Source organism: Lepisosteus oculatus, chromosome 4 (genome assembly GCF_040954835.1).
Source record: "Lepisosteus oculatus isolate fLepOcu1 chromosome 4, fLepOcu1.hap2, whole genome shotgun sequence".
In the NCBI taxonomy this organism is placed as follows: Eukaryota; Metazoa; Chordata; class Actinopteri; order Semionotiformes; family Lepisosteidae; genus Lepisosteus; species Lepisosteus oculatus.
Window position 1 is genome coordinate 36,751,187 of NC_090699.1, and position 25,609 is coordinate 36,776,795.

General features: G+C 34.6%; 1 protein-coding gene across 1 annotated transcript in view; it reads left to right on the plus strand.

Moving 5' to 3' along the window:
• cfap58 (cilia and flagella associated protein 58) overlaps positions 1 to 25,609 on the plus strand; it is a 64,594-nt gene that overhangs the window by 6,442 nt on the left and 32,543 nt on the right. Inside the window, exons 8-13 of the mRNA XM_006630758.2 lie at positions 444 to 526; positions 1,048 to 1,239; positions 2,925 to 3,086; positions 4,001 to 4,147; positions 22,993 to 23,133; positions 23,834 to 24,057. Of these exons, the coding sequence (XP_006630821.2) occupies positions 444 to 526; positions 1,048 to 1,239; positions 2,925 to 3,086; positions 4,001 to 4,147; positions 22,993 to 23,133; positions 23,834 to 24,057 (949 nt within the window). The remainder of the gene's footprint in view (positions 1 to 443; positions 527 to 1,047; positions 1,240 to 2,924; positions 3,087 to 4,000; positions 4,148 to 22,992; positions 23,134 to 23,833; positions 24,058 to 25,609) is intronic.

Consider the following 25,609-nt stretch of genomic DNA (forward strand, 5'->3'; position numbering starts at 1 on the left):
TGTGCGATAAAAAGTCAGGTGAAGAGTACTTAAGAACCACCAAGCAAAGGTAATAAATAATATTACGATTAGTATGATAACATAATATGGATGAACTAAAACCCATTGGTCTGAAATTAAAATGTTTCCAAAATAATTAATGTACAATAGAAGGAGGTATTTAGTACATCCATGCTTTTGTCTGTTGGTGCCATAGATTAGGACACAATATATTCACAGCTGACAGCAATGGACAGAATTCTGCATTGTACTTTTGTGTTATCTTTTTTTATGTGTGTTAAGACATGAAAATAATAGGCTTTCAAACCCATTTTATAATTCAAAATGTTAAAAAAAAATCATATTTGTTCAAGGTGCTAATGCAAAAGAAAAAGGAACGCACCATTAACGATCTGTTAAAAGGGGATAAAATTGTGCTTTTCTCAAAATATAACTTTTTTTAGAGATGGAAGCGTCAAGAAAGCAGACAGAGATTGACAAGAAATCTATAGAAGAATTGATGCGAGAAAGGGACATTTTAAACAAAGTAGGTTTACGATAAATTATTAGATATTCTAATATAAATAATTTATATAAACATGCACATTATAACCATGTTAACCCTGGTATGAGTGGATATACTTAACAATATTATTTAACCCTTCTACAGAGTCTGAGACCCACATACTGTACATAGTAATGGTAACTTGTATGGTTCAGGTAATATAATTTATTCAGTGCTTTGTACATGTACAGTATGTGCAAAGGAAATCTACCAATTTGGTTTTCTTGTATAGTGAAAAATGTGTTTCCAAATGTATGCACTTTTCTATAAGGAATACACATGATTTACCCAGAAATGCCTATTTTTCCTAGTGCAACATACCAAAGGGTCAAAACTTATTGTAACACTTATATTTGTTTTAGGACTACTTTTTTAACATGGATATCATTTTTACTGTGACAAATGTAAATCATGTAAATACAGGTATCTATTTATTCTTGTTGATGTATTAAGGTTATGTCTCAAATAGTATTCTTATGCACAAAACATTTCCCTTTTTGCAGAACATGATAAAGGCCGCTAATGCTACTCAGAAGCAGATGAGCTTGGTGAAGCTCCATGAGCAATCAAAGAAGAACCTTGACCAGGAGATTCAAAACTACAAGGAAGAAGCTCAGAAACAGAGAAAGATCATTTACCAACTGGAGAAGGAGAGAGATCGCTACATTAATGAAGCGAGTGATCTCACTCATAAGGCAAGGCTTGTACATTTTTACCGGAAGATTATGTCAAAGGGACTTAGAGAGCTGAACTGTTATATAGTTTACTCCAGCTGATCTCTAGAAAAAATATTTGCACCAGTATTTTTTCGATAATGTATTTCGAGAAGATTTGGTAAATCTGTATAAAAACAAGCATTTCAAATTTGTTTTCATCTTTAGACCTTACAAACAGTGCAAGACAGAAATGAAATTCTAACAAAACTTCAGCAGTGGTGAAGGCAGCCTAATTAATTAAGCTCAGTTGCCACAACTCACAACTAACCCTGAAGTAATTGCATCAGTTCCCATATATATATATGAGACGGCACCCCCTTCTCTTCCTCACTCATTTTGGAATCCCTCTTAGACCCCATTTCCACCTTTCTAGCTAACCCTTTGTCACCTTTTCACCAAGAGTGGGGATCCAAGCTTCATCATCCTAAGGCTGTAAGGTTGGCCCTTAGCCAAGCCAACGTTTCATAAAATTCAATAAACGATTCTACTGACACGCAATCTTCAGCTTGTGAAATATAGATAAATTAACACCCATCAGTATTTTCATCTGTGTGAAATCTTATGAAGAAAGACTTGTCTTCTCTATAACATAAAACTGATTTTCATGATAGTCCTTCCTCTTCGTCGTTAGGAGTTTGTCAGAAAATCAGCGAAGAGATGTAATTCCTGAGCAAAATTAGGAATTAGTGGAAAAAATTATCACCATGCACATGTCATAGACATCAAACTGGCTTGAACAAAGGAAAAAAAAATGACTGGAAGGGAGAGTGGAAGTGTCTGTCTTCAGTTCATAAAAAAAACTTCCTTTTTATCTTTGATTTATAAGTTATTCTCTGACAGCCCAGCAGGATAACTTCCATTAGTTGTGGTTCAGTTTGAGAACGTTGAGATTTGATGGGTGTTAAAACAGCGTACAATCTTTTCACTTAAAATATTCACATTATAACTCCCTGCTCTACAGTACCTCTACTATTAAATGTCAACTTCAGAATAAATATCAACTAAATTACTATCAGTGCAACAGCTGCTACCACAACCTCTAATATGTATACAATGAAAGAAATGTATGAGCAAGAAGAAAATTATTTCCTAATAATAAAAGTCATTATTCAGTTTGCAACTTGATAATCCATTGTGTGAACTGTATTTAAAAATAATTATGGATTGATTTTCCATTACACTTATTAGTACTGACTGTTTTTAAAACAGCAGATTACACTCAGTGCAGCTGCAATAGTATTGCCTGGTAAGCAGGTTCATTTCAGTTCTGAAGTAAATGGAGGCACTCTGTGCTGCATCTAAAGCACAGCCACAGAATATGCTAAAATTAGACACAATCGATCTAAAAATGCCCTTTCAGTGTTGCAAGGAGTGTAATCAATTAATTAGATTCCCACTTCTGTGGCTAAACTACTACCACAAGTGTGCCTGCCATTGAGCATATTAACCCGTTCCACTCATAAGACTGGAAGTAATTTATTTAAGAAATTACTGATTATATGTTTATTCAAAGAATATGGTGGTGTATTTGAATTTGAAGAGTAAACAAAGTTGTTTTCTGATTAAGTATAATGGTGTTTGGGAGGTAAAGTTACATGTAATTGCATGGTTGGCTAAGATTTAAATGAACTCTGGAATTCCTTTTGTTTAATCTACCTCTGCAGGTCCTCCAGCACATGGAAGATATTAAAGTGAGGGAAATGCAGATTTTTGATTACAAAAAGAAAATTGCAGAAGGAGAGACAAAGCTCAAACAGCAACAGAACCTTTATGAGGCAGTCAGATCTGACAGGAACCTGTACAGCAAGAACCTCATTGAAGCTCAAGTACGTCTCAGTGTGCAACTTGCTGACAGTTTGTTGCTTCAGTTGTTCTTGAACTCACACATTTTTCCCTTTCAAATATTTTTCTTTATTAATTTCAATATTTTCTTGCAAACTTTTCAGAAGGCATACTCTGGAGTAATCAACAATTTCATAGAAAATAATTGTGGAAATATATATTTCTGTTGCTCTTTTGTTTGACACAGAGTGCACAAATACTTTTTTTCACATGTTGTAGTCTATCATTCAATCAGTATTACACTCATATAGAAGCATTACATTACACATACTGTGCAAACAGTGTAAAAAACTTGCAAAGAGATTTATAGTATATAAGCCTTAGCATAACAAGTTCATGTGGCTGATCCATTAAAACCTTTCTGATAAAGTTGATAATTGTTTTAATAGATAAAACGTGTCTACCTACTGGGAGATGCAAGAAACAAATTAAATGAATCCTAGCCTGGATGAGATTGACCAGCAACAAAAGACATAGCTTTCTACATTTTGGCATTATCTTGCAGTACATATTCTGTACACTTACAAATGTCCCATCACTGTCTCAGAACATAGACGATTCCAGGGATAAAAGCCTTTTTTGGTTATGAAAAGACATATCATATCAGTTTTTGATCTGGTACATTTCAAATAACTGCACTGTGTTTTTGACAAAATTGTTTTTCATTCTTTGTTTCATCTTTTTTGCTTCATTTTCCCCGTTCAGTTCTTTGATGGCATTTTCTTGTGCTTTTTATGTTTTTGTCTGAGAATTAGAGAACACTTTCTATTATTTTAATTCTTATCACTTAGGATGATAAATAACTACAAACATATCACAACGTTTAATGTTTTTGTTTCTCATTTTTTCTGTGAAATGGTTGTGAAAGGGTTGTGTTGAACTATTTTTTTATGTGCAGGATGAGATTACTGAAATGAAGAAAAAGTTGAAGATCATGAACCATCAGATTGACCAACTTAAAGAGGAAATTAATGGGAAGGAAACAGCTCTTGTAAAGGAACATCTGGAATTTCAACGTGTGGAAAAAGAAAAAGAGGCTCTCAAGGTATTTAATCAAAACTAGGGTAGTAGGTAGAAGGTAGGCACCTACAGTATTTACCAGTTGGAAATTAAAAGCCCAGAACCAGACAAAGCCATACTGTTGGGTACAGCCAAGATAATTTAACAAATAAACAGCAGTTAGCTACAGGATATGCTGATGGGTCAAAGTTTTGATATAATTCAGGTCTAGACTTGTATTTCCCAGCATTTGAAAGAACAAAGAAGTTGCACAAATAATGTGGGTATTGAGGTACGTTCACAGAACGCAATTACTGGAAGAAAACCACAGCCTCCATTCACTCTCAGATGACCTTCTTGCATAGCAAACACTGGAAAACCCTGATGCATCATTATATTGTTTACTGCAGAAATCCTTAATTCATAACAAAAAGAAATGAGATTTTTTTAATAAATTAATATAAAGGTTACTATCTACATAGTCAATACCTTCATACAAATTTCATTTACGTTGCAGCTTACATCAGCTTAATGTATTCTGCATTAATTTTGAAAGACAGGATGAGATACAAATGCAGTTGTCAGCTCATCTCTGCATATAAAATAGGAAAGAGCAAAGGCAGAACAATACAGTGAGCTAAAATACAGAAAACTACTGATGTACTTTTTTAAGGGCTTGCATGGGAAGAAAAGAAATGAGTATGCTAGGTCTTTGTATCATTCAATCAAGATGAAGTAGGAACTATTAAATTTATTAAGTTCAAATTAGATGGATGAACTGAATCCTAACTTTTTGAATCTCTTTTTTAATAACATTATAATATAATATGATCATATTTATAACAGTGTAAAATAAAAAAAATATATATCTTAGTAATTGCCAGTTTTTTTATGTGAAGAACCAGACATTTGGAGATATATTCTTATGAATAACCATAAATGTAATTCAATACAGAAATATATTTTTAGCAAAAAGCCTTTTTGAAAAATAATTGGATCTTAAAATAAAGAAGGTCAATGCATAATCCTAATATTATATTTTTTTAGATCCAAAGGTGGTGGTTTTGAGTCTGCATATTTTTGCACTTTCAATAACCACTAAGCTATGAACACTCTTCATTCGTAAGAAGAGATCACAAGCTTATCATATTTACAGGATAACACTGTTTTGAGTTAGTGAGACTTGGCATCAGACATTTACTTAATCAGATAAGTTAATTGAGATCAATGGTGGCACAGTAGTTAGCATTGCTGCCATACAGTACTAAGGCCCTGGGTTCAGTTCCTGGGGTATGTTCTCCTTTTGTTTTCTTGGGTTTCCTTTGGGTGAACTGGTTTCCTGCCACAATCCAGAGTCCTACTGGTAGGTTAATTGGCTTCTGGGAAAAATTGGGTTTGATGTGAATATCTGCATGTTCGTGTCTTTCTGTGCCCTACAATGCACTGGCATCCCGCCCTGGGTTTCCTGCCTTTCATCTATTACTTACCAAGCTCCCCAGGACCCTTTATTGTATAAACAGGTTAAAAATGGATGTGTGGATGGAATTGAGATCAAATTCTTATTTAGAGCTCACAATTTGGAGAATATTCATGTATCTAAGAAGGTATTTCACTGAAGGAACCTGAGTGAAGTACCTTGCTCTAGCATACAACAACGGTGCTTCATATAATGTTTTCTGCGCCTTCGTTTCTATGAAAGTCTTGAGTTGAAACCACAACTATCCAACTTTCCAGTTACATATCCAGACACATAATTAGAACTGTATGCTACTGCTTTCATCTTAAAGATGTGCTAGAAGATGTGCTGTTAATTTGATGAGAATTATGTAATATTTTAAATGCATCAAACATATATGCCTAATGAAACCACATGGAAATGAAAAAAATCACAGGAAAGTTATCACCATTATGAATTTCAAATTTACCTCCAAGGCATTAGAGAATTTAGAGAATTATGTTCATTAGATGTTTTAGGAAGTGCTTCCTCGTATTCTATAGTATCTCCAGAGAATAAGTTTCATGATATATATCAATCACACCCACACTTAACTGAAACACATTTGTACAGTTTCTGATTTGAATAACTATCCATAGGGGCCAGCACAGCTGAGCTATTTTCTTGGCAGTTGTTCTGGGAGACACCATAGCGACAGCAGCTGAGTAAAGTGCGAGTTGTTTAATAAGAACCAGAAGGGTCCCAAATCATTAGTATGATTACTAAATGAATGAATTATGGAGCACTACATGCTCTGTTTTTCCAACACTGAAGGCCTTGTTTCCTGTGATTATATCAATGTGCCAAGTAGAAGAGGATGTATTAAAAGGAGTGAGCTATATTTTTCTTGGTAAACATTTTCATAAAATAATCCAGACATTTCTTTGCACTTGGTACTTTTGCATTACACAGAACTTTATGTTTAAATTATATTTAAGTAATCACATGTTATATAAAACCTCAGAGCTGTCAAACTTCTTCACTACTGAAACTACAGTACTACTGTTCTGTGTTTCATTACCCATGGAGATGGTAGTGTTGCGATTTACATTACATTGTTGTGTTACTGATGGTGAGACCAGAAAACATAAGAAACAGCAGAGTTGCAAGCAGTCCACTTGAAATGGAAAAAAGGTAAAGATTTAACAGATTTTTTAATTATAAAGCTTAATGACAAACAAGTGGCTTTTCAAGAACAATCATTTTTTTGAATGCTCTAAGATATTTAGCATTATACTCTATTTGTAATGGCAGTATCCGATTCATAATTTATCGGGCTGTATCTAAGCAATGTTCTTATTAGTGTCCTTCGTTTATTTACTGCATACTTCTATGACATTAATGACTGAATTAACATGTCCTGACACCTGCAAACTTGAGGATTCTGTTGTTGCACTCAGGCTCAAATCTGAATTTCATGTTTTAATTTCAGACTGTTTTAAAGCTATCAGACATATAGCTTGTTTGCCCTAAACAAACTGTCCATGCAATATTTTGCAATAATTAAAATATACTACATTACTGTACCTTGTTACTCAATATAGAAGTACTGTATACATTTGAAGTGTTAGATTAAGTAACTGTTGCATGTGAAAGAGTGAGTACTAAATAAGATGAGTAGCTGATTAATTGCTCATGCATTTAAGAGTCCCTCGATACTACCAGAGTGTCTTTGCCTAGAGCCAAACCACTAATATTTAACTTTTTATTCACTCATAGACCTCTCTCGGGAATCATTTTTGTTTAGAAATAATTTGCATGCTTCTGTACAAAACTGAGAATATAAATTAAACATTCCACAAGGCAATTTTCTAGATGTCTTCATGCCCACCGTTTTAGGGTTTATAAATATCTAAAGCAAAAAGTTGATTGTGAGTGGTTACTTTTTGGACTTTTTGCTAAACATGTGGTATGTTATTACATTAAATGATAATTTAATACCAATGATTAAAAATCATTAAAATTATGTTCTGTTTTTCAGGAATGATAGATTACTTTGTGTTTTGCATTACCATAGTCTACAAATTGTCCTAGGGGAGAAAGTTTAAGAAATATAGGATGGGAAAATAAAGACGAACTATTTTCATATAATAATATTTTAAAAAAGAACACAGAAAAAGAGCATAGAACACTGTTAGACCATGGTCAATGTGATTTTGCTAGCACTTTTCTGGACACTCCAATCAAAGCACTTCAGGTAATGGAGACTCCCCTCCACCATCACCAATGTGCAGCATCCACCTGGATGATGCGACGGCAGTCATAGTGCGCCACAATATTCATCAGTCTTCCTTCAACTTTTCTAGTTCTAAAAGGTGATTTGTTTTGTAAGATCAGTGCCTGCTCATGAGATGCTGGCTTATCCATCCTCTACTATTGCTTCCTGTTGTACAAGCAGTATTTTAGCCTTTTTTACCCTGAAGAGATCACGCAGATGGATAAGAAACATAAAAAAAGTTCCAAATGACAGGAAATCATTCAGCCCAACTTGCTTGTTCATCTGCCAACACCTAATATACTGTATGTAAAGATCTCATTTAGCCATTTCTTAAAGGAAGCCAGGGTATGAGCTTCCACAACAAGGCCGGGGGGCATGTTCAATACTCCTACAACCTTTGTGTAAATACTATAAGTGTCTCATGTTTTACATTGATTTCCCTGTCATTTCCACTTTTATCCATTAGGTTATATTCTACTGTAGATTCTTCAATATGTCCAGTATTGGGTTGCCAGAATCCTGACCAGGCCATGTGCAAGTGATCACATTACTTCTGTTTTGTAATCCTTGCACTGGCTTCCTATCGGGTGTCGTGTCAACTTAAAAATCCTCATGTTCACCTATAAGGTTCTACGTGGCTTGGAACCAAAGTATCTAATTATTATCCTACTCCCCACCTCGCAACCTTCATTCATCTGATTCTGTTCTCCTTTTTGTCCCCCAAGCTCTTTTACATTTTACTCTATTTACATTCTATTTTGACAGAACCTTCTCTTGTTATGTTCTGGAATTCTAACTCAAAGGGTATCAGAGAATCACATTCAAACCCAGACTCAAAACCTTCAGAAAGGCTTTTATTTAATTTGTGTCTGTATCTGCTCCTTGCATCTTTAACTCCATTTCTAATCACTTGTGTTTATTTGTGCTATGTGCTGTCCTTTTTTTGTTAACTGTTTTCTCTTGTTTTAACGTGTTCTTTACTTTTACTATAAAGTGCTCTGCAAATGTCTTTTAAAATAACATTTTTATATTATTATATCTATTCAACATTCAGTTTCATGACATGCCTGTCCAAAGTGGTAACTTTACTAACTTAAGCCATTCCATTTGGTATTTAATACATACAGTAGTATTTTACATAATCAGCATTATTTTATTTGAGTGATTGAAGATTTCTTATGAAGGCTCAGAAGTGATTATCTCACAGAAGTGACTGTCTCTGTGAGTTTTTTCAATGTACAGTATACTATTGGTGAAATTTTGAATATCCATTTTTAAAAGTAAAAAAAAAAGAAAATATGTTCTTATTTTACAGGGAGTCAAGGGATATGAAATTGCCCAGCAAATAGTAGATTAAAAGGAAATACACTGTTACTAGGTTACTAGATAGTCTGGATTTTTGTTCCTCGTTTGATCCTCTACTGCTGTCTTCACCTTTTGGTTTAATGTTCAAAAGATCTGCTGTCAAAAGCTTCAGTTTTATTTCACTCTTTTGTTCCTGACAAATCAGGTCTCCATTTATCTCTTGTCACTGGCTTTGAGTAATTTTATTTTCATGTGTGTGCAGTGGCAAGAGTTAGAATGAGGCCAGTTTTTCTTCAATATGCCACTTTTTCCATTCCTCTTCATTTATTCTCTATCAATTGTACCATCTCTAGACAGGCTGACAGGACACCCCTGTAAATGGGAAAAGTCTCTTAGTGCTTTTTATCTTGCAGAAGTACATTTCATTGAAGCTCAGCTTCTGTGCGTCTTTAGTATATTATTCATTTTTCTAAGTCTATAAATCAATATGTCTTGATGTTTGACTATGATATCTGTGCATGCCTTACTGAATATACAAAATAATAAAAGAAGAAAAGTGATCTGAATTTTTATTTTAATATATTAATGTTGCTCATCTTTTTATATTGAAAAATATGTCATGATAACAAAGACATACAGTACTGTAACTATCTGCCCTTACACAAAAATCCAGAAGAATTGTTGTGTTTTCTTTGAACATGTACTGTAGTAGCACATTTTCAGGCAGCCTGAATTTTTTACTTCAATCACTTTTGTCATGCATGTAAAACTAATTGTATAGTTTATCATCAGGATTTTTAGCTTTTATAGCATCATCATGTCTACTGCTTGACTATTAATTTAGTGGTTTTTTTTAGTCTGTTTTAATTGAAATTTCTCAGGCTTGTCATTGCTTTCTAATAATCATATAAGAGGTCTTTATTCGTTTTGTATATTTATCTGCTCACTAAAAAACATGTTAGATAAATCTATCTAAATTACACTGACCAATTTGATATGCTGTACTATATAAAGGATATTACTGCCAATTCTTGAAAAATGTTTAAGTACTCTTTTTAATTATAGCTGTTTTTTAGCATTTTCCAGCATATCATAAGGCATTCTATTCTAAAAATAATCTTAAATGTAATTGTATAATTCTAATAATATATTCATTTCAAGTTCATCAAAGTTGAGATTTTTAAGCATTTTTGTGAAAATTATGTTACTCTGCAAAAGTTGTGTGGCTTCCATAAAATAGGAAATAAAATGCTTATTTTACTGCACTTACTTTCTTAAACTGGGTTATTAATCAAAACAGTTGTAGAGATGCAGCCAATCAGAACATGAGGTATTTCGTCCAATTGCAGTTCCTGTAATGTGGTGCGTTGCATTATGTAATTCACTGGCCAAAGAGGATCGACAGGTGACACTTGTGCTGCATTAGATGTTAGTGAAACAATTGCTTAATTTAATCTGTTTCTCTACGGTGTATGTTAACATCCACTTAATATGGAATATTAGTATGGAATTTGCCAAATAAAGGAACATTTTGGTAGATGAGCATAAAAATAACAGAAGCGTAACATCTCTGAATGTCATAAGCAATATTAATTTTGGAATATAAATATATTATACATACTTCATATCGCTGGAAGTGGTGGCTAAAAATTTAAAAAAAATACACAACATTATATATACTATTTTAATATACTATTTATATAATATTTATATTGCTGGTAGTGCTGGTAGTGGTACTGTATTCCACTTTCTTTGTAAACATCTGCATCAATTTCTTTGAGTCGTTTACTTTTGATTATTTTGAAAACATTTTAACATCTCCATTTTAGCTATGTTATTGAGTGATGCTTTGGTATAGTGTGATAAGTACATGTTTATCTCCCAGAAGGTATCATGTTCAATTTCAGGACAGGGCATCAGTTTTATTTTAAACAAATAAAGACTCCTTCTCGAAAAATAAAATAGTGAATTATATGTACACTATATTGACATTTTTATCGTCTTTAAATATCACATGTTAAATATTAAAATGATATTAATAAATTAAAATCATTAATGAGTTAATACATGTGAATACAGTCAACGGTGGGAGTAAAAACCAGTTCTACTTGTTTGCAACAAGCTTAAAATAATATATATTATAATTATAATCTAAAATAACAAAGTGGTATTAAAATGACCACTGAAACCAAAGTATAATAACATCTAGCCTCTCGCAAACTTGAGCACAGGTGGCATCTTTCTGGCCTTAATGTACATTATCAGGCTTGGAGAGATTACTTATCTGAATATAAGGTTACTATAGAGTCTGCTAGATCCACCTACTTCTCTCACATCATTGAAAATCACCAAAACAACCCCAGACATCTTTTCTCTACCATCAATAGACTGTTCAAGCTAAACTGCCCTAGCACATTACCTGCCTCATCACAACTTTGCAACACATTCTTAGATTTCTTGACAACATCCGGCATCACATTCTCTCCAGTATGCATATCACTTCTGTACCTCCTCCCTCCTCATCCAACTTCTCTGTTTCCCATCTCTCTAGCTTCTCTCTTCTTGACTCAGCATCCCTCAACAAACTAGTTACACGCATGAAACCCATCACATTTATTTTAGATCCCATTCCCACCACTTTATTCCAGTCTTGTTTTTCTTCTCTCTGTTCCATTGTCCTCAATATTATACATGAATCCATGAGCACTGGCGTTGTACCAACAGTCCTCAAAACTGCTGCCATTACCCCCGTGCCAAAAAACCCTAACATGGCTCTCGACAAACTTAACAGCTTTCGCCCCATCTCCAACTTACCCTTTCTTTCTAAAATTCTCCATAACCACCTCATGACAAACAACCGTTTCGAACCCCCCCAATTTGGCTTCCGTCAACTTCACAGCACAGAAACTGCCCTGGTCAAAGTCACCAATGATCTTCTAATAGCTTCTGATTCTGGTTCTCTTTCTATACTCATCCTTCTTGATCTCAGTGCTGCCTTTGACACTTTTGACCATAACATCTTACTTTCTCGTCTTGAGACTGTGTTTGGAGTTTCTGACACTACCCTCAAATGGTTTAAATCTTACCTCACTGATCGCTGTCACTTTGTCTCTCTCAATGGGTACAGGTCTGAAATTGGTCTTGTTAAGTCTTGTGTCCCTCAGGGCTCAATACTGCGCCTGATGCTCTTCAGCATTTACATATTTCCACTTGGTCAGCTTTTAAGATCACATGCTGACGATACTCAAATATACATCCATACCAAACCTGACACTGATGTGGCTGTCTCTATTCTAATTGCATCTCTGACATAAATTTGGATGACTCAAAACTTCCTTCATCTTAACTGCAACAAGACTGAAGTCATGCATATTGGCACTCCCCATCAACTTCGTAAAGCCAGTCCTGTAACCCTATCTGTAGATGGCTCTGTACTTGAGCTTCAATCAAAATTGAAACCCTTGGGGTTATATTCGGTTCTGGCTTAACATTTGACCCACATGTGCAGCATACTGTCAAAACATCTTTTTTTCACCTTAGAAATATCGCAAGACTACGCCCTATGCTATCATTATCTGTGGCTGAAAAGCTGATCAACATATTTGTATTCTCTCGAATTGATGCTCTACTCGCTGGGGTATCTAAATCTACTCTGAACAATCTGCAGTATGCCCAAAATTCAGCAGCCAGAATCCTGACCAGGTCTAGTGCAAGTGTTCACATTACTCCTATCCTTGAGTCCTTGCACTGGCTTCCGGTTAAATTCCGTGTAGACTTTAAAATCCTCATGCTCACCTATAAGGCTCTGCATGGCTTGGCACCTCAGTACCTGTCTGAACTATTATTGCCCTTCTCCAATTCTGCCCTCCTTACTGTCCCCCAAGCCCATCTCCATTGTATTGGTGACAGGGCCTTCTCCTGTTATGCCCCCAAGCTCTGGAACTCTTTGCCCAAGGATATCAGAGAGTCACCTTCTCTAAACTCCTTCAAATCCAGACTCAAAACCCTTTTTTTCAGAAAAGCCTTTACTTAACTGGTTCCATTCTTCACCCCTCTGCTTTTCTTAGAACCACCATTCACAGTCTCCTCTATTGTTATTGTTGTATTGTTGTAATTGTATATTGTAATTGTGTCTTATCTTATGTATTCTTCTTATTTATTGTTATTGTCATCCTGTAAAGTACTTTGAGAAGCCACCTTTAAAGGCACTATATAAAATAAAGTTTATTATTATTATTATCTTTGATCATTATTAACAATATTAATTTATTGCTTGTATTTAGTTTAAGGTGATTTGTCACTGTTTTCACAACCTTCACTTTCTTATTAAAATGCCCATATTTGAAACACAATGTTTGAGTTGTGTCAAAAAATAGCTTTCTGAATAAATGGCACAGAGTCTTCAAACCACAGGCTTTTTAAAGATTGTGATTTGTGAAAAAATTCACAGTTTTTATTAAAAAAAAAAACATCTAGTAACTAGTTTTAATAAATCAGATCCCTGGTGTAAGTGAGTTCATAATGTGAGAATTATGAACATCACTCAATTTGCTTTTGAATTACTATTCAAAAGCAAAAAATAAACTTGACCATATAGAGCAGAATAATGCAAACTCATTGGGTTCAACCTCTGTTTAATTTGTGAAACCCCTTCTGTGTTTTCTGTTTTTACCCAGAAAAGAATAAACTACATATGCAATTATTTTGACAGGAGAAAATATGTTCTGTGCTGTATAGCTTTCTTACCATACTAATCATTATGTTACATTTTTTTACGCATCAGTCAAAGTGTTCTGAAGTCACAATATTTTAAAAAAGTACCATAATACTGTAGGTTGCACACCTACCTTTTCAAAGCCAGTTTAAAATTAGACTTTACCTGCACACTATGTAGTATCATGGATGAATCTGTATATACAGTAGTTAAAAATAAAAAAATAAGGTACACATTAATATTTCACTTTCTTCATAAACATTTTCTGCATCAAATTCTTTAAATCAGTCACTTGCTGTGGTTACTTTGGAGATGTACAGTACTCCTTCAAATCCATTAGTGCTACTGTAAGATTTGTGCTATCATGCAAAAGAGTCTGGATTTGATCCCAACTCCGATCTGTTATATCTCTTAACACATATTCCTTGGGCATAATAATCACTCTATAACAATAAAATCAGTTGTAAACTATATTCACATTTCTGATTAGGTAATAACATGAATGTACAGTACCTCCAGGCCAACAGACCAACAATCTTGAGGTCCCTCAGAAACAGCAAGAGAATTTTAAAATGCCTTTAAACAGAAATCTCAATTGAGTTTTCACATGTACAGTATACAGCATTTTGATTTAAAAGCAAATTTTAATGCCAATGTGTATATCCTTAAATTATCAAATTTAAAACATACATTTTTGTTTTTAGATATTTTTTGCTCCCTCTTTTCTTCCTAGTAGTTCACGTACAGTATGTGAGAAGAACAAAATTGCACGTGTTGGGCATATCACCTATTTCATCTGAACTTTTCTGATGTAGCACTGGAGGGTGTTCCCTGCCTTGAGGGTGTCCTCACAATGGGGGGGGGGGGGTTGTGGGATTTTATTTTCACTCTTTGTCTTACTACACATAGTATTCACTGATGCAGTTTCAGTTGAGGAACTGGGGTTCTATTTGTTTGGAGTTTGCATGTTCTCTCTTGCTTGCCTTGGCTTTGTCCTGGATAAAGCAGTTACAAAAAATAGATGGACTGGTTCATTTATACTTGTAAGAACATTCCAATTTAAGTGCAATACACAATACATAATTTATAATATTAATATTGAATGAACATGAATGAGTTAGCAAATGTGAAGAATGCCAATGGCAGGAGTAAAAACATGCCTTAAAATGAAATGGTATTTAATCCCAGCCAGTGTCTCTAATCCCAGCCAAATGCAAGTTACAGTATACTTTTAACAGGTTGTCCCTTAGAGTTTTCTTTGTGCTTTGCCAAATCTCATTGGAGAAAGGGTGTGTGGTGGAAGGTTTAGGCTACAATTGAATTTGCACTCTTTGGTTTGTGTCTGAAGAAGGCTTTGGAGCAGTTTGCAACCATTTTTAATTTCTTTGTGATGCAACTTTGAAATGCAATTGCAAATAAAACCAATTGTAAATAAAATGACACTGTCAATTGTAAATATTGGCGCACTATGGCTGCCGTCGCATCATCCAGGTGGATGTTGCACATTGGTGGTGGTGGAGGGGAGTCCCCATTACCTGTAAAGCGCTTTGAGTGGACTGTCCAGAAAAGCGCTATATAAGTGTAAGCAATTATTATTATGATCATCACTTAAACGTACTGAGGAGTATCTGATATCAAGGAGGATCGCCCCACAACCCCCCTGGACTGACAGAGTAATTTGGAAACATTAATTATCCAGTCATTGCAAAAGGTTCTGTTCCCTCTCTTGTCTAACAATCATGACATTTCCAAAATATGAAGATTCTTAATTTTTTAAATATTCACTGCAAATAAGTTTCTTATTGGCTTTAAATTCTGGCATCAAGCTGTATTTCTTTTTTATACAGTATATTTGTATAGTATACCCTCAGTTAATTGTATGCTATCGATTTGGTATATTCTGTGAATAAAACATCAATTAATTCATGCATGTAACATGTCAGGAACGTAGTCTTTGTTCACGTTTTAAAACTACAGTACAGGAAAAAATTGGTGTTTTTATAGAAGAGGCCATTTGATGGCTGATTGTCTTACTGTATGTTAAAGCACAAAAAACAATGAAGAATAAACTGTAAAAAACAGTAAATTCAGCCCTAGCACCCAAGCAAAACTGCCTGTTCAAAATAACAAACACAGTGGGAGGTACAGTATACATACTGTAATATTTGTTAAAGAAGTTTAAGTAGGGAGCTGCGTTTCATGCATAGGCTGCAAAGGAACAAGTGAAGTTTCGTTCCAGGCTGAAAGTTGTGTCTCTTTTCTTTTCATATTTTCAAGAATTAATCTACTGTTCATTAAAATTAAGCATGCAGGTCACAAGAGAAACTATACTGTAACTCTTCAGCTTACAGAAATCCCCACTTTAATAACAAAACCATCACTTATAACAACTTATAGTCATACACACAGTCACGATGGAGTCAATTTTCTAAGAAACAATTAACCTCCCAGTATGTCTTTGGACTGTACATTATATCATACTGTGCAGTAATCAACTGCAGTATGATATAATCAATATATAAAATACATTGTATACACAGTACATACAGTAGTATATTGTACTGTATGATTTTAAAGTCACTACAGTACAATATGTGTGAAATAGTTTTATTATCAAAATTTAAAGTTAAATTATTTCCTGAGTACTTGCAGCTGAAATATACATTAAGACAAAATATAGATTATCTCAATACAGATGGAAACCTGAAGGAAGCACATTGTTTTCACAACAAGCTAGAGTATAACTAAACTACCTTTATATATACAGTATAGTACTTAAAGCTGGATTAGTGCTGTATTAGACAATACAGGAATTGTACAAAACTACGTCAAAATAAAAGTGTAAAGAAAATCAATTATACTGGGTAAACTCTCTCAATTTTGTAATTTCAAGTGGGAAAAGCAGTATAATTGATGTAAGAATTGGATTGGTCTCGTAAGCCTAACCCTAGTCTGGCCTCAACTGCATCCTCATTTCAATACCATTATAAAAGAATGTTTCGAGTGACAAACAAAATACTCCGTGTTGGTTCATTATTGAAGAAGATGGCTTTACAAGAGATTTTATGAAGGGATTTGATTGTTTAAGTTCCTATTTGTTTTAGGAACATTTTTTTAAAATCTGTTAAATGGAGAGCTTCAGAGACTCATTACAGAATTGCAAAATTTAAACCCCAGCTAGGGTTATGGTTAGGATTCTGAACATTTTTAACATAATCGCTTTACTTTGGGGCCCAAGTAAAGTTTAGAAACAGTAATAGTTTTTTCCCAACATTTCTCTTGTTTTTCACATGCTCTATATATTAATTTTGTTTAGTAAAATAGCTCTACTTCCTTTTTTAAGCAATTTAATATTTAACATTCTATAATGCACAGTTTGAAACTAATAAAAGTCTAAATAGTATACAACTTAAATTTTATATTTGGAAAAAGATTGTCTAAAGGGGCTAAGCTTTGACCGGGATTTTAAAAGCAGGCATTTTCTGCCAACAGCCCAAGTGCTTCCACACAGCACATTAAAGATTCACTGCTCCACCTGGCAGTTTTACAAATTAGTGCAGTCCCACAACAGAATGTTTTTAAAAAACGGGGAGTGTGCTACAGTTACTTGAAGTGTGTGTGGCGCAATGTGTTGCATTATCCAGTGTGCATTCTGAATGGCTGGATCTTTATAGTACTATAAACATATTGAATTTGGGTTCCATTTAGGTGTAGGAAGCAGGTATAGTACATCTACTCCCTGATTGGACCCAGCCTTGCTGCAGTTGTGAGGCTGCTCATTTCTCATCTTGAGGTAGATTTGTTAAGACTTTGTTTGGAGAATGAAATTGAGAGGTAAAGCTGTTTTCTTTTTTCAATACACTATTTTAACATTATTTTAACATGGCGAAAGCTCTTGCATCTGCTTTACTGATACTTTCTAGACATGAGACTGGTACAGTTTCTAAGCAGTGGGCAAGGGGCACTTGGCATTAAGACTCAAATCTCAGTCCTTGGAAATGAGATTTCCTTCTCTTTTGTAAAAGTGTCAGACCCCCTTATCAGGCTTATTTTTCTGCTTCTATTTTCTTGTGTCTGCCAGGTGCCCCCAGTTCCTGTCCAACAGGGATCATTCTCCCCATGCTCATTACCATTTCTGTCAAAGCATGAATAGCCAATTGGCTCTGCAGAGAGTGCTTCAATATTTTTAATATTTGTTCTAAGTTGTATAACCTGGATATTAACTCAATATCATAAATATTATTGGGCAAAGAGAATCTGTCTTGCACATTAAGATAGAGACAGAGGAAATATAAGATGCAACCAATTTGTTGCTGAATTTTAAGATTTTGTGAAGAAATAGAAGTAAATAGTCAAATGCATTAGTATGTGATATGCAGTATATATATGCAAGATACAGTATTTATCATTGGTTTTCTGTGATATTGTGAAAGCTGTCCAGAATTTATTCTGTTCATTCAGTTTAAGTAAAAGTTAAAAGGAAAATTTATTTTCCTTTCTGGATTATACTAAGTTAAAGATACCCATTATTAATCTTTTGAGGTTGATGCAGTTGGGCCTCCTAAAGTGTATGACTGCTAATAGAAACAAAAAAAACGTTTGTACTATAATTAAGACTGAGCAATATAGACAGAAGGAACTTGTTGAGACCTTGGGTTTTGAGCTGAATTGAAGCCTAACTTCTATTTCATTGTCTGACAAGTCTCCCAAGCACACCAACTTTTCCTTGCCGAATTTCAGTTGTAAATAACAATTATCAATTTGATTTGATTTGAAAATTAGGGTCCGCAGTTAAAAATATTGTCTTTAAAAGGCCACCCTTCTCTTAAGTGAATATTAAAGAAAAAAAGACTTACAGTTCCATAATCATTTCCATTAATTTTTCAGCCATGATCTGTCAACTACCACAGTATTTACTGTAGCCATTGTCAACAGATTAAGCCTTTGACAGGATGTCAATAGCTCCTTGGGAAATTGGTGGCAAATTTGGACTTGTCTACGAACATGACATAAAGCTGTCATATCATCTTTTGACTATACTTTTGCTGTCTAATTTTCAGTGTACTACCTCCATTCTGTCAGAGTGCTTTAGCATCATCCACTATCATTCAGATGGCATCTTTGAACGCTTCACTGCTGCACCTACTCAATTATTCCACAGTGAGGTTGCCCCACAGGTTGATGTGATATTAGTCACAGAGTTTTGTGCCCTGGAAGCCTCCTGTCTCATATCAAGAGTTGCTGCATTTTCACTGATTGCTGCAAAGACTTGTCTATTATTTCCAAATCAGTCATACATGAAAGCTTCTTTTTTATTCCTGGATGCAAGTCATAAAATAGATACTTCACATCTTATTTACCTACCTGTGCATACGTATTGTCTGTGACTTTTACGTTGGTTATGTAATGTAATGTCTGATTAGTAATGCACTTATATCTAATTTTGGACTTTATCATGTACACTAAGTGCAAATTTACAATATACTGTATTTTCAGTATGAACCATTCTTTCTGTATGAAAATTATCTTTTTATGTGAAAAATCATAAAGAGGACTTTTCTCATTCTCTAATTATCCTGAAAACATATTACTCTATTTGCAGTGTAAAGTATCACTGCCTTGTGCCTGGGTTAACCTCCAGACCACTGTGCTTTCCTGCAAAAACAAGTTGATACTACTGAAGGAGATTTTTTAAAGCACTCTAAGTGAAACATCGCATGGTAAATTGCTTACCTGTACACTATGTAGGAGTCCCTTACTGTTTAAGTTGTACAGTTTCACATTCTGGAAACATATTTATGAGGTGCATTATCATTTAAAAAAAAGTTATTGCATAGTAATTGTCCCCATGTTTATTCTGTGCTTTCTAAACTGTAAATCCTTGCCATGTTGAATTTTCAGTAAGGATGTATCTGTCAGAATTGATAAAACCCCAAAATATAGCACTGTATGGAATAAAATACGTAATAAACTGAATAGTGCCTTTTTTCTATTTGTTTCCTATTCTTGGCAAGGCACACTGTTTCCTGTGTTAACAAAAGATTAATGCAGCAGAGGTGAATGTGTCTACAGTAGTGCACATTTTTATCCTGAAATATCCTTATTAATATGTTTTCTATCCTAAGCCAACCTTTCAGTCTTGTTGTTTTTTTATATTGTGCCACTTAAAAGTGAACACACACCTGAAGAGATGATACATGTGGAGACACAAGGGAGATATACAGTATGAAACTGATTAGATGATTCTGCATTCAACTCTTTTATTCAGTAGGTGTCATAGAAACAGAAATACAGTATATGATACAATTATTCTTTCATTGTGAGACTATAGCTTCCTTTGCAGGACAGAGTGGCTTCTGAGTCTTACAGTGGCTATCAAAAGTATTCACCCCCTTGGACTTTTTCACATTTTATTGGTGTTACGTTCCACATCCCTCCTCTAGAGGACGCTCCTTCCCTTTTCTGTTATGATTAGTTTTTATTATTTAGTGGTGTGTCTTGTTTGTACTTTGGTTAAAAGCCTAGCGTCTCTGCAGTTCCTGGCCCAGTATTGGAAGATGGACGCCACAAGGCTTGCCTATTCCCCGGGCTCGCGTGTAGCTTGAGTGCAGGCCATATTCTCTGGCGTCCTGACCATCTGGGTCCGGGGCTTGGAGCGCCTGGTCCCATTATGCTTTTAGTTCTTTGTGATCCTGGTCTGGGTTCTGCTTCCCGGGGATTTTAAGTGTATTTGTCTTGGATGGATCTCCCAGCCTTTGGATTACGGACTGTTCCCGTTTTGGACTTCCCTGGACTTCCCTGGACTTCGTTGCTTCTGCATTTCCCCCCGTGCACCTGATCACTACAGTCACCACCCCCTGTCTGTCAAACTGTACTAAGCCTGCTGTATCTTCCCCGATGTCCTTTTCCAGATTATACCGTCCTGCATAGAGTCTTCAACAACGCACTCCACAGGAGTCAGAACTGGCTCCCGTGACAATTAGAATCATAATGCATTTAATTTTTTGCCATTGATACAAAACACTATTTAATGTAAAATTGAAAACAACATTTTGCAGATCCTCTTTAATTAATTAAAAATATAAAACAGAAAAAAACTGTTTGCTTATGAATTTGCCTCCCTTGAGTCAATATTTGGTAGAGGGACCTTTGGCACATATTACATTCATGAGTCTTCTTGTATAAGTCTTCACCAGCTTTGGCATAATTTTGTGCCTATTCTTCTTGTAAAAAACTGAAAATGTGAAACTGAATATACTGGGGAAAACAAAACATTTGTTCTAATCACAAAAATAATTTAAGATGTACAGTATAATGTAAGCTGGTTCTTGAATGTGCAAAAAGTAATACTTCTATTCTTCTTCTATGCTTCTGATTTGTAGGCTGACATATTAAACAAAAAACTGTAGGAAATACATTTTTATGGAGCAGCATAATATCAAACATGTTACAGCAGAATACTTTCAAATATCACAAACTTTCATTTTAAGAGAGTACTGTATATATTTTATATATAAAAAGTAAAAAGAATACTTTCAAATATCACAAACTTTCATTTTAAGAGAGTACTGTATATATTTTATATGTATAAATTACATGTATTTACATGTAACTAATGCATGAGTAAGGGACAGACATGACAGCAGTGTCTTTTTAGAATACAGTATATACTTAAAGTAAACGCTAAGGTCACACTTTTACCTTTGCTCATGACTATCCACAGGGTTGAATAAAAACTCTGTGGGCTGAATGGTATCTTTTTTTCTTGATAGGAAAACAATTATTTGCTGTGTACAGAAGTAAATCTTTCATATGTATTTTTTACTCAGCTTTCTCTGCAATATTAAGTCAATACTTCTGAAAATTAAAATGCTAGTGTTATATTCTGAATGAAATTTACGTTGTGAGATGAGATAACATAATGTACAGTGTATTTTAAAAACTCAATTCAATTTGTATGTTTTAATTATTAGGCCAACCCCTTTTTGTATGTCATTTTTCCCGGCCCTGTGTGTTTTCTTTTTGTGTTTTGTGTAGTACGATGTAGATGCTTGTAGAATATGTAGAAATAACATCCATTAATTCACAAACTGCTTAGAACCGCCTTCTCCTTTCCACTCCTTTCCCACCCCTTCCGTTCTGTAGAAGAAAACAATTACTTGGTTTCCCAAGGACTGATTAGCATTTTAATGAATGGTATAAAACCTCCAATCATACAAAACATGGTCATGGATAGTAAGAACTATAGCAATTGGTTCCTATGGGCTCTTACAATAGAGGTTTGGCTGATTATTAGGCAGTAACAAGCCCGCATTGATTCTGAAGAAATCTTATTACATGCTTCGTCTCCTGTCTCCAAAGGTTTGTTATTGAATTAATAAGAACTTTCTTAAAACAAATGCAGCACTATTTAAAACAATCCTTGACATTAAGGGATCGGAGTTAGAGACTAACAGTTGCAGAAGGTTGCCTTTTGGCTGTTTGTTGGCTGCCTCCTTGCTGGGAGATGAGAAAATGTGGAATTTCATACAAATTCTCTTTCAACCTTTAATACAGCATCTGAATAGTGAATTGAATGAAGGCTTATGGGTTTCCAGCGTACCATTAGCATGACAAAGCACACTGTTGAGCCAAGTTTGTGTTATATTTTTATAACAAAATTAAACAGCAGTTATAAATAGTTCTGCTTAGTAATGAAGACCTATGGGAAATACTAGCATATTTACATAATACTCTTCACTAAATGCACCCATTACCATTAAATGAAGGTCCTACGCTTTGTGCATAAACCTACTATTTATGAACTAATGAATTCATGAGTTCATTTTGCTAAAATGTCAACAAACTTACAAAGGTTTAGCATTCTGGGGTATTCTGGGAGTGAAGCCAGCTCGCCTGTACCTGACCTGTGTATAGATTAAGAACTTTAGCCTCTGTCTCTTATCAGTTTGACACTTTTCACCAAGCTTTTAAACAAATCTTCTCAAATAAGAGGAGGTCAAGAGAATGAACAAGGAATGCCAAATGATGTTCTCTGTTACTATTTACTCATACCAAAAGAGGTTTGTCTATCAGCAATGTCAAGATGCAAAAAAAACAAATGCAGTCCTTTTTCACTATACTTGCACACACAGACCAAAACATGCTCCCTTTCCACAGGCTGAACTGCAAAAGATGAAACAGCAGGCTCAGGAGACAAAGCAGTTCATTGACAATCAGGAGGCAGAAGAGAGAAAGCTGCTCAAGATCATAGCTGATGCTGATGCTGAAAGGCTCCGACAGAAGAAGGAATTGGATCAGGTAGGGAAAGGGTTCCTGCTTCAATGAGCTCATTGTTGGCAGTAGGATAAAAGGGCACAGCTTGGTCGGAATCCAGGTTCATTAAACCCATAGGGCAAGCCTGTCTGTAGTTGAAGCAGAAGCTACTGGCCTCTTAAATGGTACAAAAACAATTGAAGTGGTCTTTTTTAAAATGTGCTCGACATCCAGGATTTGATAAGATGAAGTGATCCTTCAGTGGTTTACAGCTGTACTCTGTGCTAAAATGGAGTAGAGCACCTTTCTGTTAACTTAGTAACGCTTTGTTTTAGTCAAATGTCAGTTTTCTTTCATAATGTGTCAAAGTTTTTAATTTCTCATGCATTTGTTTGGTTCCTGCATTGTTCTTAATGGCATATTTCTTGACTTTTCTCATAGTGTTGAACGGCCACAATGTATTGTAATATTACATTTAAGACATATACTGTACAGTAAAGTCATCACAGAAATTAAAAATGTTTGTAATTTTACTACACATTTTCTCAGATCTCCAGAGAGCTGAAAATAGGTACCAAAAATAATTCTAGGTCAATTCATAAGGTGCACCATGAGAATAGTCATTTATAATATTAAAGTGGTAACTACTGTATGTAATACTGAAGCAGAGCTGGTTTATGTTGTCACATTATATTTTAAAGGGTAAAGCAGGTTTCAGAAGTGTGGAACACTCTTTTTTGTTTAGGTAATCAGCGAGCGTGATATTCTGGGCACGCAGCTAGTGCGGCGCAATGATGAACTGGCACTCTTGTATGAGAAGATTAAGATCCAGCAGTCAATGCTGAACAAGGGAGAGATCCAGTATAACCAAAGGGTTGAAGACATCCGGCTACTCAAGATGGAGATTAAGAAGCTGAGACGTGAGAAGGGCATCTTGGCCAAGACCGTAGCCAACGTGGAAGATCTTAGGTAACAGCTCTTCATCCCTCATACAATTTTCAAATTTTACATTGATTGTTCCAACTCTAAAGATTTCATATTTTCATAAGCCATCTGTCTTACTGAGCAACAATGCACCAAATGTGACCCACATATAGTACTATCTGCAAATGATATTTGTTCATTCTTAATTATTTTAGGGTAACCCTAGACCAGAGTCAACACTACTACCTTGAGCAATACTTTTGTGCATAGAACACAAATAGAGCATAATCATATAATATAGACATATAAGACATATAAGAAAATGTCCAGTTTTTCATTCTGCATAGAAGAGCATATTATTTTTTTCTACTCAATTTCTTTGTTAAAAATCTTTTATAAATGTAAATGAATTACCATTCCATAAACACCTGATATTGAGAATGGAAAAAAAAAACATTGGTAACATTATGTTTTCCTTTTGTCTTTCTAGTCTGTGCACTTGAAATAACTGCAGCTAATTATTATTAGTATTAGTCTTTGTCTTACAGTTTTGCTTTGAGGATATAAATGAAGTTTGTGACCCATTGAACTCATAAAGAATTCTTTAATTCTTTGAGATTATTTTCTAAAGTCACTTTGAATACTTCCCTATTCATATTATTTCCTGCCTTTATGTTTTTTATTTAACAAGTAAAATGCATGATCAATTAAATTTAAATCTGGAGATTTATTTTCTAAGATTTTCAGTTTTCGCCTGATGAGCTGTTCACTTTCATTGGACTTACATTCTGGGTTATTGTCATGCTACTGTACATGGTGAAGTGCTATTCAATAAGTAAATAAATATTTTCTTCTACTTCAGCATACAAAATGTTCTGTAAATTAGGTGGCTGACTCATCTTTATTGGTGATGGTGGCAGCAGCAGAATGATACATTTGGAGAACACTATTTTATAACTGCTGTTGTTCAGATAATTACCGAAATATTAATTTGAAAAAAATACACAAAACATTTGGTTCTCATAATCCAAAATGTATGGTTCTATTTTGCCTGGGACCCATTCAGATTTTCTCTCTAATTTGGAATTTTATGGTAAAGTTTTTCTGTGTGGTCAAGGCTTTTCTTAGCAGGTATCTGTCCAATAAGTTGAAGCAATTACTAAAGGTCACCAACCCTACTCTTCCAGTATAGTGTATTTTTAGCCAACAGCTCAACTGTGCTTTAACTAATAGATGTTGTACAGCACTATCCTGGAATGACTCATTTTAGAGAGTAGTGAAGTCTCACTGGAGACTTAATGTTGTGGCTTGGGCACTGTGTATTTTCTTAGTTCACTGCTAACACAATGAAAAAAAACCTGAATACAAGTGTCTTTACGATATAAATGTACAAAAAATGTTCTCAAGGCGAAAGGCATTGTTAATCTTTCAAAATGCTTTTTTTTAACTAAATTTAATTTTCCATCTTACATGTCATTTTAACAAAAGGCTTTTTGATTTTTATTAGTGCGTGCTACAGAATAACTAAATCAACAAACATTGCAGTTTAGCACATTTAACACATTTCTTGTACCTGTAAATCCTGGATTTAACAACA